A 19,168-nucleotide genomic window follows, 5' to 3' on the forward strand; every position below is an offset into this window, starting at 1 on the left:
TGTCAAATTAGTCAAATGTTAATCTGTGTGATCTATTCGAATAGGACAGAATATTGTAGGGGCCTGATACTTCATATGATAGAGGAAGTAATGAAGGGAAAATTCTATCTTGTTCTTCATTTTGTTCCCAATTGTCTGGGAATGTAAGTGTCAGGAACCTTGAGAGAAACTGACAATGTGTTCTTTAAATTTATAATAAGGAAAGTGATTACTAGGTGCATCCGGCTGTGTATTGTATACTTTTAGAAGGCCAGTTTAAAAATGTTTTGGATAGGGCTGGAGATATAGCTCAGTTGGTAGAGTGCTTGCCTCGCAAACACAAGGCCCTGGGTTCGATCCCCAGCACCGTAAAAAAAAAAAAAAAAAAAAATGTTTCGGATAGTTGTCGTAAGACCAGAGATTTTCTAAAAAAGAATGTAGCTCCTAGAAAGAGGATTACATATAATTAATGAAATTTAACTAATCAAATAAGAAAGAAGGAAAGAAAGAACACTTTAAGAAATCCAAATGATCCAACCAAAAGCTTTTAGGTGAAACCAGATTTTAAAAATAATATCTTGATATTTTTTCTTAACTTAGGAAGAAGGGCAGATTCTAAAAACAGCTGTCTAGTAAGCTTGATATTGATTTTTAGCATATTCATAAAGGAAAGCAGAACAGCATATAACAATCAGTACTATGTAAGAAAAATAGGAATTAAATAATTAGGATTAATCAATTTAAATTATTTAATATCATCTGTACTGAGTTATTTTTCCACTTGTCTTAAAAACTAGATTCTACTAAGTCCCTGAAATGCTAGAGATGAAAATAAAAGACTTACTTCCTCCCTCTTTTGTTTCTTGTTTCCTTTGTTTTTACTTTTGTGGGGGGTGGTACCAGGGATTGAACTTAGGGACACTTGACCACTGAGCCACATCCCCAGCCTTATTTTGTATTTTATGTAGAGACAGGGTCTCACTGAGTTGCTTAGCACCTGGCCGAGGCTGGCTTTGAACTCGCGATCCTCCTGCCTCAGCCTCCTGAGCTTGCCAGTTGTTTGTCTGGCTGTTTTTACTTTTGTTATTGCTTTTTTAAAGACAAGGTCTTATTTTGTGCAGGCTGGCATTGAATTCCTGCCTTAGTCTTCTGAGAACCTGGGATTAAGGTGTGTACCACTGCACCCAACTTCCACTGCTTTATAAAACTTTAGTTAAAAAAAAAAATGTATGAACTACAGAAGAGAATAGACTTGATATTGGTTGTGAAGAATGAGGCAGGATTGAGATGTAGAAAGGAATGGTGTGTGTTCCAACCAAGGGGTATCAAAGGCAAGTACATTGTGAATGAGAAAAATGTGATTCAGAAAAAAAATTTCCTTTTTTGCTGAATGCTGATCATGATTATAGCACTTTTTATTTTTAAATGCGAGGAAGACTTGAAAAATAGAAGTAAAACCTTTTCATCTAGTCTGTATAAAATCCTACCATATTCAGGGAATGGTCTCCCATTTCATATCTCATTTAAACATACAGGTTTCCCTATTTGGATCCGCCTAATGAGAGACTCATTTTGGAAGCTCTTAAGCAACTTTACCAGTGTGATGCTATTGACAGGTAAAAAAAAAGAAAGAAAGAAAGTTAATAACAGGTGTTCAACCTTTAAATAAGGTTCTAAATACCTTTATCAGTAAAAAAAGTTTCATTTGAATAGATTGCTTTACTTGAAATTAGAATTTGTCCTCAGTCTGTCTTTATTGCAATTCTAATTGAAACACCGTGGTATAAAATAATTTTGTTTAATATTGCTAGTATTTAATAAGTAATTTCTGAGTACCATTTCTGTGCTAAGCATTATACGATGAGTTCATAAAAATGATAAGAGCCAGAATCTTTGTTCTCATGATTGTATACTAGAGGAAGGTTTGATAATTATCTTTCTCTCAGTTCTTTAAGAATATCCTCTCTGTATTTGTAGATATTATACTACTACCTTCTGCCTCGTTGTTTAGGTTTTTTGGATGTATTAAGGCTTTTGACAGTAGAGAATTTATATCTTTTTGTTCTTCTTGTCAATGACCACAGTATTTTATTTCTTTGAATTGAACTTCTGGGGGTAATTTAAGGTAATCTAAATTATGTTTGATTTATCCTGAATGGTGAACATTGCATTTTTATTCTCCCAAGGCAGAAAGACCTAATAACATTTTCTTTCTATTAAGGAGTGGTCATGTGACTAGATTGGGTTTGTCTATGGTGGAATTTCCTCTCCCTCCACATCTGACTTGTGCAGTAATTAAAGCTGCTTCTCTAGATTGTGAAGATCTACTGCTTCCAATAGCAGCAATGCTGTCTGTGGAAAATGTTTTCATTAGACCTGGTAAGAAATTGATCAATAAGTTTTTTTTTTTTTTTTTTTTTTCAACTTAATTAATAGACTTTTCAGTGTAGTTGGAAGTTTACAGAAAAATTGAGCAAAAAGTACAGAAGGATCACATTAATCTTGCAAGCCCTCACAGGCACACATCCCCTATTATTAGCATCTTTTGTTTGAGTAGTACATTTGTTTTAATTGATGAGCCAATATTGATATATTATTAACTAAAGGAATCATTCATTATGTTATATATTCTATAGGTTTTGACAAATGTATAACAACATGTATCTACCATTCGGTATCATACAGAATCATTTTACTGCCTTAAACATGCTCCACTAGTTCATACCTACATCCCTTCCCACAATCCTCTGGCAACCTCTGATCTTTTATTGTCCCCATAATTTTGTCTTTTCCACAGTGCCATATATTTAGAATCATATAGCATGTAACCCTTTCCAGGTTGACTTTTTTCACTTAGTAGTATGCATTCAAGATTCTCCATGTCTTTTTGTATCTTGCTAGTTTTATTTTTCTCTTTTTTTTTTATTTTTTATTTTTGTGGTGCTGGGGATCAAACCCAGGGCCTTGTGCTTGCTAGGCAAGCACTCTACCAACTGAGCTATATCCCCAGCCCGCTAGTTTTATTTTTATCACCAAATATGGAATTCCATTATATGGGGAATGTGTGTATCTATTCACCTATTAAGGAAATGTTTGTTGCTTTTTCATGCTTGGGCTATTATAAATATACAATAAATAATGTTGACTGGTTTTTCTTTCACTTAGGTAGTATGAAAGCTAAACATACTCTAAAAACTACATAGTATTGAAGTTGGAGTCAGGAGTCCAGGATTCTATCCAATTCTACTGCTATTTAATTATCTGAATGTATAGCTTTTCTGGTTTGCATATTTTCATTTGTAAAACCAGAGAGTTAGATTCAGGAGATCCAACTCTCCTGAAAACATTAAAAGAAAACATTTCTTCCTTGTTGGAAAATTTAAATAGATAAAATTAGTCTGGGGTTAGTTTCTCTCTTTTTTAATCTCATATATTGCCCAGGCTAGTCTTAAAATCCAAGCCTTAAGTGGTCCTCCTGCCTCATCCTCTTGAGGTAACTGGGATAGTTTCTCTTTTTTTGGTGATATTTTATTGTAATATAATTCCAAATTTGAACAGAAATATTTCAAGAATGGTAAAGGTATTGTTTTATACTTTCTATATAGTTTAATCAACTTTTAACCTTTTGTTCCCTTAGCTTCATTATTCTCTTTTGAATATATATGTGTGTGTTTGCATTTTTAATTTTTTTCTAAATAAGAATAAATTGGAAACGTTGTGCTCCCTTAATGTAAAATATTTGCTTGTGTATTTACTAAGAGCAAGGGTAATCTCTTAATATAGTACATTTATCAAAATTAGAAAACTTAACATTGGTACAAATCCAGAGTTCATATTCAAATTGTCCATTTTCCCTAGAACATACAGAAAGTTTCAGAATTGCTTAGCTATACCACTGTAAAGGCACCCCTGTATAACCGGAGGTAACATTTATTATTTTTTAAGGTAAAATTTACATATAGTGAAATGTATAAATCTTAGGTGAATAATGCAATGAATTTTGGGAAATGGATGAACCTTTATAATCCATATCCCTGTAAAGACAGAACATTTATATCACTCCAGAAAGTTCCATTGGTGTTACTTCACAGTCATATGTCACCCCATCTCCCCCAGTTAACTTCTTTTCAGGTTAGTTTTGCTGCCTCTAAAACTTTTTATAAATAGATTATATTTGAATGTTTCTTGCATGTAGCTATTTGTGAGTAAAACTGTTTTGAACATTCTTGGAGTCTTCTGTAGAGATATATTTTTATTTCTCTTAGGTAAAGTAAATACTTCAGAAACAAATTGCTGTGCTATTGAATAGGAATATGTTTTAAGATATTGCTAAGCCTTTCCCCAAAGTAGTTGTACCATTTTAAATATGCACCAGCAATGTTTGAGTGTGCAGCTTGCACTGCATATCTTCTTCAACATTTGTTATTGTGAGTCATTTTTTAAAAAAATATTTTTAGTTGTAGATAAACATAATGCCTTTATTTTATTTATTTTTCTATGTGGTGCTGAGGATCAAACCCAGTGCCTCACACGTGCTAAGCAATTTTTTTTTTTTTGCGGTGCTGGGGATACGAACCCAGGGCTTTGTGTTTGCGAGGCAAGCACTCTACCGACTGAGCTATCTCCCCAGCCCTCTTTGTGGTCTTAATTTGCATTTTCTGATGACTAATAATGTTGAGCACTTTTTCATGTGTCTGTTTTTGTGAAGTGTTTTTCTATGATCTACATACCCTGCCCTGTTTTTCTTTTTCTTTCTTTCTTTCTTTCTTTTTTTTTTTTTTTTTAATGTGGTGTTGGGGATGGAACCCAGGGCTTCGTGCATGCTAGGCAAGCGTTTAACCATTGAGTTACAAACCCAACCCTTTTTATTTTTTATTTTGAGATAGGATCTTGTGAAGTTGCTTAGGACCTTGCAAAGTTGCTGAGGCTGGCCTCGAACTCAGCCTCCTGAGTTGCTGGAATTGTGATCCTCCTGCCTCAACCTCCTGAGTTGCAGGAATGTGCCAGGCATGTGCCACCATGCCTGGCTCACTTATTTTTCTACCAGCTCAGTTGTATTCTGGAGCCTCTATCATGAAGTTTTTGTTTTGGTTTGTATACTTGTCAACTCAAGTAGTTAGCTGATGTTTGGTCAGAGGTTTTACCTAAACCTCTTAAGCCAGTGATGTTTTCATCTTTATTGTTGGGTCTGTGTTGTGTAATTTTGAGATGACTTTGGTGCTTGAGGGAATTTATGAATTTGTCCTGTCTTCTGCCAAGGGCCAGAGACTTCATTTGTTCCCTTTCCCTTCACTTCTCAGAAGACACAGCTTTGGGCATGTGCCCAGGATTCCAGGATACCAGATTTTAGCAGGTTTCCTTTTTCTTCACTGATCTCTCTTAAAATTTTTGTCTGGTATTTCTCTGTTGGTATTATACCAACCTACCAGTCTTCATTGATTTGCTAGCTCTATAGCTCTATTGTCCTATTGCCCTATTGCCTTTCTTTTTTTGGGGGGGGGGTACCAGAGATTGAACCTAGGGGCAGTTAACCACTGAGCTACGTGTCAACCCTTTTTTAAAAATTTGTTTTCTTTTTTTTTTCCCTTGAGACAGGGTCTCGCTAAGTTACTTAGGACCTCACTAAGTTGCTGAGGCTGGTCTCAAACTTGTGCTTCTCTTGCCTCAGCCTCCCAAATTGCTGGGATTACAGACTTGCACCACTGTGCCTGGCACCCTATTGTTTTTGACAGTGCCCTGGGATATAAATTGCTTACAGTCTTATCCAAATAGAGATGGGCACCTTGGCGTGGGAAAGGTATTGCCAGTCTTTGATGATGCTTGTTCCCATCATCTCTGGGAATAACGTCCGTGCTATGAAGCAGGAGCTTGTGGAGAGGTGAGTGGGGGTCTGCTTTTCCCTAGCTGCCCTACTTACAACTTTCCTGTAGAGCAGAGGTGTGATCTTTGGGAGTGATGGTTCTGCAGCTACCATCATTGCATCTTCCCTGGTACAAAACACAGTGAGAAGCTCTTATGGTATGACTATGAAGTGTTCCCCCAAAACTTCATGTGTTGTAAACATTACCAATGTAACATTGTTTAGAAGCGAAAAGATTGGATTATGAGAGCTGTTACCTTATCAGTGGATCATGAAAGCTGTAACCACATCAGTGGATTAATTTATTGATGGATTAATAATTTGGATGGTGTATCAAGAAAAAACAAATAAAAATAAATAAATTTATTGAGAAAAATTTGAATGGACTGCTGGGTGGTAACTGCAGGCAGGTGGGGCATGGCTGGAGGAAGTAGGTCACTGGTGGCATGCCTTTGGTGATTCCGTCTTGTCCTTGGCTCTTGACAAATGTGCAAGCATGCTTTCTTTCTCTGCTTCCTGACTTCCATGACTTGAGCAGCTTTCTCTGCCACATGTCATCTCAGACCCAGTACAATGGAGTTGGCTGACCATGAACTGAGCCTCTGAGCCCATGATCCCTAATCTCTTTCTCTCTAAGTGGTTCTTGTCAAGCTTTTGGTCACAGCAGCAAAAAACTGACTAATGCAGAAGCAATCTCTGTATGTTTACAGGCTGCAAACAAACTGAAAAGTGAAACCTGGAATAGCTGTAGGAAGCTAGAAGTAGTGGATGCTACTGCACCCACTGAAATAGTTCTTCTGCAGTGCAGAGCTGTGGGGGAACTGTGGTCTGCATTCTTTAACTGTTTTGCCATAATCTTCCCTAGACTAGGAGAAACTTGAAATGAGAGAAAGGAAGCCACTTTCAAACTGCCAGTGACTTTCCCCTGCACCACAGCTATAGGGGTATTGGGTATCACTCTTCCTGTTCTTACTGAATTCCATAGATTTGTTTTAAGTGTTTTGATCAATCTCCAGAGACTTTGAATGATTGGTAGTTTTGCCTAGTCTAATAGATATCTCCCTGGAGTTTTTTGTCTTGCTATTTATACCACTATTCCCAAATAGGTATATATAATTAAAAATTCAAACTACAAAAGGCTTTAAGTAAAAAATACTTTTCTTTCATAAACACAACTCCTGGTCTGATTTCTAGACCCAACAGCTGCTACCAACTTCTTACTTATACTTAAATACTTTTGCTACATACATAAATGACCTAAACCTGGGCTGTCAGAATTTTAACTGCTTCAAGATGCAGCTTCAGTTTTTGAACTTGTGATTTGCTGAGATTTTGTTAGACCCAGCTTGTCCATTGGCTTTCTGCCTACCTCTGTATCTGTTTATAGGTTAAGCAGTCCTTTCTGGCTTGGGTCTTAGTCATGTAGGTCACCTAATTTAGTTTATTATGTATTTATTATTGGTAAAACTGTCTAGTAGTCTCAGATCTGAACATTGACATAATTTAAACTTCATTTACTTAAGATTCTTTTGACATATATAGCCATCTTTCTTACTGTGTAGTAAATTGTATCTAGACACTAGTGTAGCTGTTGCTTTAGACATCAACAACAGAGGGAGGACTGTTAAATTATTTTTTTAGGTGGTAAATAGCATTGCCTTAAAATAGAGCAAATTCAAAATTATAGCTTTGTTTGGTTTATTATTTTTATTTTAAATGTTTTAACTGTGATGTTTTTAGTAACAAAGAATACAACATGTGTATTAAAACTAAAACTGGCCAGTGTCCCATAGTAAATTCAGAGTAGGTATAGGAAAGTCTAAACCCCTGTTTAGACTTAATAGCCTTATCCACCTGATCCAACTCTGAGAACTGTTATTATTGAAACCCTTTCTGTGTAAGAGTTTTGTTTTCTGGGGCTGGAGGGTGTAGCTTAGTGGTAGAATTCTTGCCTAGCATGTGTGAGGCCCTGGGTTCAATCCCTGGCACCTGTTTTGGTACCAGGGATTGAACTCAGGGTCGCTTTACTATTGAGTCACATCCCAGACTGTTTTTTAATTTTTTATTTTAAGACAGTGTCTCACTAAGTTGCTTAGGGCCTCACTAAGTTGCTGAGGCTGGCTTTGAATTAGCAATCCTCCTGCAAGCCACTGGGATTATAGGCATGTGCCACCACACCCTGTGAGTTTTTTTCCCCTTTGATTGATTGCTGTACAGAAACTTATTGAATTATCTTCCCAAAAGGAAAAGTTAAGATGATATAGCTTTTTTTTTTTGCTGCTTCAGCTTTTTATTTATACTTTTTGCCTGGTGGCATATATCTATTTGCATGAGGTAAAGTTAAGCATGGAATCTTATCTGGAGAAGTTTATAAGCTGAAGAAAATGACACGTCTACTGGGAAAGTAAACATGGATAATCAAACTATTTTTTAATTATGGAACAAGCTTGCTAAGATTGTGGAAACCATCTGTAATGGGTTTAGACTTTCTTATACCTACTCTGAATTTACTAAGGGACATTGCCAGTTTTTTAGTTTTAATTAAATAGAAGTTATTCTTCAGGGAAGAGGTAGAGAAAAGGAACAAGAATGTGTTGTCTGTTCCCTTACCTTTGAGAATAATGGCAGTGGTAGGGTGGGGGAATATAGGCAGACACAGAAAGAGTAAGAGAGACAGAAAGATAGAAAGAAGCAATGTGGGAAGGAGAACTGTGAAGCAGTGAACTGGCTACATTTTTTAAAAAAGTTTGAGCAGGTGGCCACTCTAAACAATAGAAATCCCAACTGACCACATAGAATTAATCTTCACAACATAAAATATGATCTGAGTTTAAAACTGTAATCCACTAAAACTTATTGCAAAGTTATGATACATCTTAATAAGAGATGTCGACCAGTCTGTGTAAAGTATTATAGTATGTATTCTAGTCAAATTTAAGATTTCTAGGGTCAGCCAGAGGCAAAGAAGGAAAGAATGGGACCACCTCTGAGGATTTATAACCCAGGTGACCCAGACAGCTGGGACTCTACATTTGTGTGTGTGTGTGTGTGTGTGTGTGTTTTGCTGGGGATTGAACCTAGGGGCTTTACATTTCTATAGCAGGAAACACTAATTCTGGGGTCCTAGGAGCTCATGGTATTAATAGTTAGGTTTGTCTCCTAGTATTGGGAGCCAGGGAGGAATTGGTTTTGGATCTAGTGCAATTTGACTTTAGGCACAATACCTTCTGGGGAATAATGGTGCTTAAAATTAAATATTTTGTGTTTAAAATCAGTATCCCTGAGTGACTCCAAGAAACAGGCATTATTAATATTGTATATTTTTATCTTAGCAGGACCATGCACATGATCTGAGATATATCATATTCTCTGCATTTGTCTCTAGCTGATTCCTTCAGTTGTTACCTTGGTAACAGTTAGAAGCCACTTAAAGCCTGGGATGGAAGACTTTATACCTTCGTGAATGTTTTCCTTTAATCAGATGACTTTTCCCCTAATATCAGGAATTGCTACTTTGCAGATTCACATTGTATTCTATGTAAGTGTTAGTCCCTGGAATGAGGCAACATTAGTGTCTCTGCTAAATCTGGCTGTGATTGTTATACTGAAGGAATAAGAATTTGGTATGATGTGTTATCTATCATGAAAGAAGAATTCCTAGTAGTTTTGAAAAGAATGGGATTCTGAAATATTAGCCTGGGTAAAGTGCTTTCTGGGGAACTTGGTCAGAAAGCATGTCAGGTCTGAATGGGATCAGGGAAAGTATTTTCAAAGCCAGTAACAGATAAATGTCAAAAATATAATGTTGAATGAAAGAAACCAGACACATTTAAGTACATACTATACAATTCCTTTTATATAAAGGTTAAAAACAGGCAAAACTCATCTGTGGGGTTAGAAGTCAGGACATAGTTGCTGTGATGGTAGGGGAAGGGTAGTTAGAAGGCAAGCATAAAGGGATCTTCTGGGAGCTGGTCAATCATTGAACTGGTTGTTAAATACATTGATGTGTTTTGTTTATGAACATTTATTGAGCTGTACACAGTCAAGTGTGTAGTTTTCTGTATGTGTGTTATACTTCAGTGTAAAATTATAAAAGAATGTTCATAGTAGGTCCGTTCCGCATATTTGGAGGTCATGTTTAATTGCCCATAATTAGGAATTGGATAAATAGGGACTGGGTAAATTATGTTATATTCCTCATACCTCTGGGTAATACTAGATTGTTATTTCTGATAATAAATAATTCTATATGTATTGACGTGGAGCTGTTATAAAATTGTTAAAGGAATTTTCAGAACATATGTCTCATTTATGTAAAAATAAAACACTGTGTGCATATGCTTCTGTAGGTGTAGAAAATATCTGGAAGGATACATACTAAATACAGATGCTCTTCAAATTATGATGGGTTATGTTTGTATAAGTTGAAAATGTCCTAAATTGAAAATACACTCAGTACATTTAACCTACTGAACATAACTTAGCAACAAGAGTATCTCTTGTTTACCCTCATGATTGCGTGGCTGACTAGGAAGTAAGGCTCCGCTGCCCAGCATTGTGGAGTATATCGGGAAAAAATTAAAATTCAAAGTATAGTTCCTGCAGAATGCATATTGCTTTATTACCATTATAAAGTAAAAAAAAATATTAGTTGGATGATTATAATTTGGGGACTAATTAACCATGATTAGCCTTGAGGATTAGTTTGTGGTATCTGTAACAAACTGGGAACATTGAACTTTTATATTGTATCTTTTTTTTGTACCATGGTATGGGTACTTTACTTTAAAAAAAAACACACACACATTTTTTTTTTAGTTGTAGGTGGACACAATACCTTTATTTTATTTATTTATTTTTATGTCTGCTGAGGATCAAATCCAGTGCCTCACACATGCTAGGCAAGTGCTCTACCACTGAGCTACAATAAACACTATTTTAAGAAGTAAATTCCAAATATATTTTAAAGGCAAATGCATTGAAAAAAATAATGTTGCTCTTCTGGTAAAATCTCCAAAATGTCCTAAAAGAAGAAAAGAAATTGTAGAAAAAATTAAGACGTGCCTGCCCCCTGCAAGAAAAACTAATATAGTTCTACCTTACTATACCCCAGTGAGTGAGGCAGACATTGATGACTTTGAAAAAACAAAGTGAATGTGGGCACTTAATATAAAGTAGAACTAAGTTCCTTCCTAATTCTCCTTTTAGTTGATCCAGAGTACCAGAAGGAAGCTGAACAGAGACATCGAGAATTGGCAGCTAAAGCTGGAGGATTTAATGACTTTGCAACTTTAGCTGTCATCTTTGAACAATGCAAATCAAGGTATGTGAGGTATTCCTTTGTACTGGAAGATACTAGTTTTGATATATAGCTCCAGAATATACTTACTCTTGCAATGTTAAATGCTAAGGTTCAGTGGGGATAATGTTGACCTCAAGGTATTTTGAATATCAGTGAGATTATGTCAGGTAAGTATTACTTCTTAGGCATTTATTACATAATATTCTCTTCTTTCTTCTCTCTTCAAATCTTTCCTGAAAATAAAATCTCAAATCTTAGAAATTTTGCTACTTTGTAGGTAATTTAGATGAGAAATGAATATTTGTTCATGCATATGTGTAAAAAGAAATGTATTTACAATCTAACTTTTAATTTCGAGGCATTAACACAAATTTTTTTTTCAAACTTCCTAAAGTGCCTTTTTAGTAGTTGAACAGATCTCATAAAAGAGCTGACAATTGCTAATTGATTTCTACTCTTGTAATAAAAGTGTGAATGTTAGGGCCAGGAACTGGGTACATGCTTGTAATTCTAGCTACTTGGAGGCTGTGGTAGGAGAATTGCAAATTCGAGGCCAGCCTGGGCAACTTAGTGAAACTCTGTCTCAAAAATGTTAAAAGGTCTGAGGATGTAGCCAGTGGTAGATTATCCCCTGGGTTCAATCCCCAGTACCGGGGAGTGAGGGGAAAAGAAATGAGAATGTTAGATTGTCTTTCACTATAAATATTTTCAAGAGATCAGTATTTTTGTTTTGCAGTGGAGCTCCAGCTTCATGGTGCCAAAAACATTGGATTCATTGGAGGTGCTTATTTTCTGCATTTCGTGTGGAAGCCCAGCTTCGAGAATTAATCAGGAAGCTTAAACAGGTGATGGTTGTTTTTTTTTTTTTCTTGAGTAGCACTTTTGGCTTGTCTATTCCATATTGATAATATAGGTACTTCTCACCACCCTTTCTTGTCCTCTGCCTTCTCTTTTTGCATATAGCCATCTCCTGACCCCATGAATGATTCCTACTAGTAATAAAGAAATTTATATGGAGAAATGAGAATATTTTAAAGTAACTTTACTGAGCTATAATTGATATGCAGCAAACTGCATACATTTAAAGTATATAATTTTGACACTTGTATAGACCTGTGAAATCATCACTACAATCAAGATAATGAACATACCCACTTCCCAGAATTTCATCATGTCCTGTAGTAATCCATTCATCTTTCCTCACAGGCTTCCCCCATTTTCTCCTTACTCAGCAACCACTGATCTGCCTTTTGTCATTGTACATAAGTAGGCATTTCCTTGAATTTTATGTAAATGAAATCATACAGTGTGTGCTTGTTGGGGAGGGAGTCTGGATTCTTTTCATTTAGCATAATTTTTTTCAATTTTATACTTTTTTATTGTGGTAGAGTATATAACATTACAATTTATCATTTTAAAGTTTACATTGACACTATGCATAGTGGCATGTGCCTGTACTCTCAGCAGTTCTAGAAGCTGAAACAGGAAGATTCCAAGTTTGAGACCAGCCTCAGTGACTTTAAGTGTACAGTGTCATTAAGTACTTTCGCAGTGTTGTGTGGTCCTTCCTACTTTCTGTCTCCAGATAGGAAAAAAAGAAGTTTTTTAAGAACTTTTTCATTATCCCATAACTAAAACTCTATGCCTATTAAACAATAGTTCTCCATTCCCTCTCTTTCCATTCTCTAGTTGTAAGAACAAAAGGACGGGGTGCAGGGCTGGGGATATAGCTCAGTTGGTAGAGTGCTTGCCTTGCAAACACAAAGCCCTGGGTTCAAATCCCCAGCACCACAAAAGAAAAAAAAAAGAACCTGGGTTTTGCAAAAGGACGGGGTGCAGACCTCAGTGGATTCAGAGAAACCTTTATTCCTTCAGAGACTCAGGCACCTTTGGGGCTCATTTTCTGTATGCAAAAATGACCATCAGTTACTGAGGGGATTTTGGTTTTATAGGGTACAATGAGGATGATGTAATCATTGGAAGCCATGCAGTTTTGACTGTTGGGCTAGTTGTACAGGTTAAAACTTTAATTTAGGAGAGTAGTTGTAAAAAGATTGAAACTCATTGTTGTCTGGAGAGGTTAAGAGTCCAGACCCTGAGGGATGAGTACTTAACTCTTGCCCCTTGTTATTTGCTGTGCCTCCGTTTAGAACTAATTTGCCATGGGGGAAGGTCAAGGTTTAGAGCCCAGCATTCAGTGTCTGCCCCTTTCCCCTAGGACCCATTGTTATCAGAAAAAGATCTGCCGGGAGGTTAATCCTTGTCTAGTTTCCCCTCCCTCCTCTGGATCTTTACCTCTTTCTAATTTTCTTCGGGGGTACCATACAGGAATATTTTTTTCCATAACCCTTCACTAGTAACCAATTATTTTCTGTCTTTTCATTTTAAATAATGTTTTCTATTTGCTTTACCTTTACATTCACTAATCTTTTCTTTTGCAGTGTCTAATCTGACACATATCCCACCCTGGTATTTTTCATTTCTAGATTGTTGTTCATCTCTAGACCTGGAGAGTTTATTTCAGGTCTTCACTTAACTTTTTCTTTCTTCCTTTTTTCTCTTTATGGTGCTGGGAATCTAACCCATGACCTCATGCATGCTAGGCAAACCCTTTACCACTCAGCTGTATACTCCTAGCCCTCCACTTAACTTTCGAACATAATATATTCCATTTATAATATGTGTATAATTCTGTCAATAGCTGTATAATATGTGTATAATATCTGTCAATTATGAGCTGATTTTGCTTGGTTGATTTATGTCCTCATTATGGGTTGTATTTTCCTATTTCTTCACATGCTTGGTAATTTTTGAGTTAATGCCAAACCTTGTGAACTTTATCTTGCTGGGTGCTAGATATTTTCATATTCCAGTTACTTGAAAACTGACCCTTTTGGGGGGGGTCTTGCTTATAAGATTTGTTATGTGTGATCAGAACAGTGCTCAGGATAGAGGTAGTTATTCCCTACTTCTAAGGCAAGACCCTTCTGTGCATACTGCACAAAAACCATATGAATTATGAGATATTCTAGCTGACTAACAGGGGCAGGTAGCATTCTTTGCTGGTGTGAATATACTTCCGTGGCTGCTAGTTTCCTCACATTCATAAACTATTCATACTCAGCATTTGAGGACCTTTTGCAGATCTCTGGAGTTCTACTTGCAGTTCTCTTTGTTACTATAAATTTCAATCACCTTTGTCTTTCTGGACTTTGAGCTGTGTCTCCTCAACTCAGGGAGGAGTTCTCTCTTTGTTCCATTTGGGGTTTTCTTTTTTGTGCCTTAGTCTTAGAAAGAATGTAGGCTGGGCAGTCAGTCATAGGGCTTGCTTTATTTCCTGTTTCTCAAGGGTTGCTATCATTTGTTGCCTGATATATATGGTGTTCTGGAAATCATTTTTTCTTAATTTTGTCTGTCTTTCGATTATTTCAGGTGGAAGGTTAAATCTAGTTCTTACATCATATTGACCAGAAGCAGAAGTCTTTAGGAGTATGGACTTTTCAAAATAAAAGATAATTTTGAATTGTTTTATGAGATTTACTACCAAATATATATTCTTTCTACAGCAAAGTGATTTCCCAAGAGAGACATTTGAAGGCCCTAAACATGAAGTACTACGAAGATGTCTTTGTGCAGGCTATTTCAAAAATGTAGCTCGAAGGTAAGCAATATAAGCTTGAGGGATGGATCAAGAAATACTACTATATTTGATTATAATACTGAACTATTTAATATTAAAGATTGGAGATTCAGTTTAAGTTCTGAGGTGATGATGACTTAAATTATGAGCTGTTTCATAATTGTCACTTGTACGGGGGGAACCACATTGGCCCAGAGTAGGAGGAGAATGTATGAAAGGTAGATCCAGCACAGGTTATCACCACCTAAGGCAATTAACAAGGATTTTCTTGTAGAGATGTGACCCCATGTGGACTGTGAGAGCCAAAAAGGTTGAGGATGGCATTCCTAAGAAGGGGTAGCTTGGCAAGTAATGTCAGACCTTAAACAGCCTGTGGAGGGATTATTTGAGCTGGCATATGAGGATGTGAGAGTAGTGAGGAGAGTATCTTCATAGGAGTGGGATAACAGTGGTATGCAAAATTCATTATATACAGAGGAATGGATCATATCACTAAGTATATTGATGATTATTAGAGTGAGAAATATTGAAAGTAAGAAAACAAAAGCAATTTCTGAGTTGATTTGGAATTTCAAGTTATAATAATGAATTTATGGGGCTGGGGTTATGGCTCAGTGGTAGAGCGTTTGCCCCACATGTGCAGGGTGCTGGGTTCAATCCTCAGCACCACATAAATAAGTAAAATAAAGATATTATGTCCATCTACAACTAAGTGGGTTAAAAAACATAATGAAGTTATGAAGGTACTTGATGGATGAATGGATAAATTGATATGAGAATACAAATAGTGTGTGTAATAAATATTTGTATGTATGTAAATAGTGTACATACATACCCTAGCTCTGAGAGGGACTGGAAGCAAGACTTCCCAGCACCACATAAAGAAAGACTGAGGAAGTATTCCAGAATGAGGGAGACTAATGGGACATGTTAAGTGAAAGCAATGCATGATTCTGAACTCAGTCCTTTTGTTTTAAAGGATTCTATTATGACATTTGGTGAAATGTAAGTGGCATCTGAGGATTAGATGTTAATAATGCATCAGTGTTAATTTCCTGGTTTTGATAGTTGAATTATGGCTATGTAGTAGACTGTCCTTGATTATAGGAAATGAAATGCACACTCAGGTTTTTGGGGATGGTAGTTGAGGCATCAGGTTGGCGACTTACTCTCAGTGGTAAAAAAAAAGGTTTTTATATGGTACCTGTAAATTTCCTTTAGATTTAGATTTTTTTTTTAAGAATTTTAAAAATACGATGTTTTGGTTACCTGCTGTGTACATGCAAACACTGGGCAGGTACTGAAGATAGAAAGGTGGAGTAGAATGAGAGTCCTGGCATCATTCCTTTTTTTTTTTTTTTTTTAATTTTTTTTTTATATATATTTTAGTTGTAGATGGACACAATACCTTTATTTTATTTATTTATTTTTATGTGGTGCTGAGGATCAAACCCAGTGACTCATACATACTAGGCAAGTGCTCTACCACTAAGCTACAAGCCCAGCCCTCCTGGCATCATTCAAGATGATACTTAAGTCTAGTAGAGAATACAGATAGGTAAGTGAATAATTATAAGGCAGTCTGATCTGGGCTACAAGAATAATACATGTCAAATACTGCAGGGACTGAGTTAGACTAGGGCTATTATTTTGACAAAGTTTTTAGAATGACAGTGTAGAAAAGAATTAAGAATTTGAGGTTAACTGTATGTTTAGAAAAATGATACATGAGATTTTTCTAATTGTCAGACTTTAGTGAAGAAGTCAATCCTTTGAACACAGATGTAACATAATAAAAAATAAGAGAGTACTGCATTCAAGACAGAAGACATATGTAGGACTTAGTTTCACCATGCATTAGCTTTGTGATCTTGAGAAGACTAGCTAATTTATTTGAATCTCAGTTTTTGTGTGTGTGTGTGTGGTGCTGGGGATTGAACCCAGGACCTTGTGCATGTGAGGCAGGCACTCTACCAACTGAGCTATATCCTCAGCCCTGAGTCTCAATTTTGACCTTTGAATAAAGTATGTGACTCTCAAAGCTCATAGGTTGTTTTGAGGGTTTGCTATGAAAACATTTTGGAAACACATATATAACATTATCATTAATATTACTAATTATTGACCTGAAATGCTTATACTTAATTGAAATGACGTTTAACTTGTATCACTGATTCGAAATGAATTGGTAGAGAGGTTATAGTGTCGGTTGAATAAATTTAAACCTCTGGGCAGTTTCTTAAGTTCTGTGTGCCCGGCTGCTGCATACTTGTGATGCCATGTGGAAATCAAAACTGTACCCTCCCACATGGCTTCTCTAGCCATCCATGGCACTTCAAATGAGAGCTGATAAGACAGCACCAGCAGCTCAGCTGCCAGTAGTGGTCCTACATTTGCAGTTGAGCCACCTGATGCTGCACCCCTGCAGCCAAGTCTGAACACTTAGATAGCATCCACCGCAGCTGCTAGGTATAGGCTGTACTCTTGGGCAAATGTTGGGTCAAGCCCCCCAGTGATGATTGGGGGCTTTAGTGGAGGATGTCATGCTGGGCCTTCAGACCTGATATCACTTACAAGGAGCCTCTGGGAACCCAGCTGGCACAGTATCAGGAACAATTTGGCCTTTATTCCTATGAGATAAATCAACTTTTGCAGTGTGCTCAGAAACAGGCTGATGTGATGTTAAACTCTCAGAGTTTTAGTGCGGTGCTGACAAACTTGTAAATGGATTAGTCTAATTAAAAAATTCAGATTTAAGAAATGAAGTATCAGCTCTCATTACCAAGTTACTTTAGCATAAAGATATAATTAACATTGAAAGAATTAAGTGTAAAACTTCTGTTAAACTTATTAATAGCTTCGTTGTTCAGCAATGAAAGAGGGTATTCATACTGTATAGTAATCACTGAGGTAGTAAAACTTTGGGTATGGGAAAATGTTTGTGTGGCTTCCTTAAACCACCTGTTGTGATGTTTCTTGGTATGAAGGGATTTTCTTAAAAAAAAAAGAAAAAAGAAATAAAGGTAAGCTACTTATTGTGCTGTTTGTAGTAGGATCATACCATAATTGTTCATTTTTGGACTTAATGTTCTACTTTGTTGTTTTACTGTTCTGGTCTTTATCATTTGGTTTTTCTGTTTATAGATCTGTTGGGAGAACTTTTTGCACAATGGATGGGCGTGGAAGCCCAGTTCACATTCATCCTTCCTCAGCAGTAAGTACCTTATTTTTAATAAAAGGAAGGCATTTATAAAGATGTAGGAATGAGTAATATACGAATACTGTTTACTTTTCATTTTGAGGTTAAATTTACATGTATCTATATTACATAAACCTCCAAGGGTATTAGTTGGCTCATGCCTCCTGTTTGATTGAAGAAGATAGGAATTAATTCAGAAAGATTTGGGCTATTATTTAGTTGGTCTAATATAGAATAGGGCAGGTTATTGAGTTATCCTTAAATGAATTTTTTTGTGTAGCTTCATGAACAGGAAACCAAACTTGAATGGATCATTTTTCATGAGGTATTAGTTACCACCAAAGTCTACGCAAGAATTGTGTGTCCTATCCGTTATGAATGGGTGAGAGACTTGTTACCCAAGTTGCATGAATTTAATGCACATGATTTGAGCAGTGTGGCCCGTCGGGAAGTGAGGGAAGATGTAAGAAGGAGATGGACAAATAAGGAAAATGTAAAGCAGCTTAAGGGTGAGTGAATCATTTGTTCTCTTCTTAACTACTATGTCATACTATTTATGAGCAGTGCTTTACTATTTTTATTTCATTTATAAAATTTTGTGAATTTTTAACCTCAGAACCGCCTTCTTTTCCAAGGGTCTTTTTCCTGAAATGCTAGGTACCTAGATCAGAGGCATAAACAGTTGTGGTACTGAACTAGGACAGAAAACTTAATTATTATCAACTCAACACAAAAAAATATTCAATAAAACTTTTTTTTTTTTTTTTGGTACCAGGGATTAAACCCAGGGTACTTAACCACCGAGCCACATCCCCATCCCTTTTTTTTTTTTCTTTTCTTTTCTTCTTTTCTTTGAGACAGAAACAGGGTCTCACTAAGCTGCTTAGGGCCTCACTAAGTTGCTCAGGCGGCTTTGATCCTCCTGCCTCAGCCTCGTGTGCACCACTGCTCTTGCCTCAATAAAACTTTTTGATGGATCATATTGAATTATCCTTATTTAACATAACTAGGAATAGAATGGTGAAAAGTTTTACACTACAAATCACAGAAGGGTCTTTAGAAATGTTAGCCACTAAGTATTTTGTTAAAAATATGCTTGAATTAGGGTCAGTTTTTCTGACTTACTGGCATCAGGACTCTTATTTTTATTTTTTGGGTGGTGCTAGGGATTAATCCCAGGGTCTC

At 36.3% G+C, this 19,168-nt stretch overlaps 1 protein-coding gene across 2 annotated transcripts in view; it reads left to right on the forward strand.

Moving 5' to 3' along the window:
• Dhx40 (DEAH-box helicase 40) overlaps positions 1-19,168 on the forward strand; it is a 39,005-nt gene that overhangs the window by 18,987 nt on the left and 850 nt on the right. For both annotated transcript variants that reach the window (XM_047547365.1, XM_047547366.1), the window contains 7 exons: positions 1,515-1,595; positions 2,201-2,358; positions 11,051-11,165; positions 11,881-11,989; positions 14,711-14,805; positions 17,929-17,998; positions 18,264-18,492. In XM_047547365.1, the coding sequence (XP_047403321.1) occupies positions 1,515-1,595; positions 2,201-2,358; positions 11,051-11,165; positions 11,881-11,989; positions 14,711-14,805; positions 17,929-17,998; positions 18,264-18,492 (857 nt within the window). The remainder of the gene's footprint in view (positions 1-1,514; positions 1,596-2,200; positions 2,359-11,050; positions 11,166-11,880; positions 11,990-14,710; positions 14,806-17,928; positions 17,999-18,263; positions 18,493-19,168) is intronic.

The sequence above is a fragment of the Sciurus carolinensis genome, chromosome 3 (genome assembly GCF_902686445.1).
Source record: "Sciurus carolinensis chromosome 3, mSciCar1.2, whole genome shotgun sequence".
NCBI classification, from domain to species: Eukaryota; Metazoa; Chordata; class Mammalia; order Rodentia; family Sciuridae; genus Sciurus; species Sciurus carolinensis.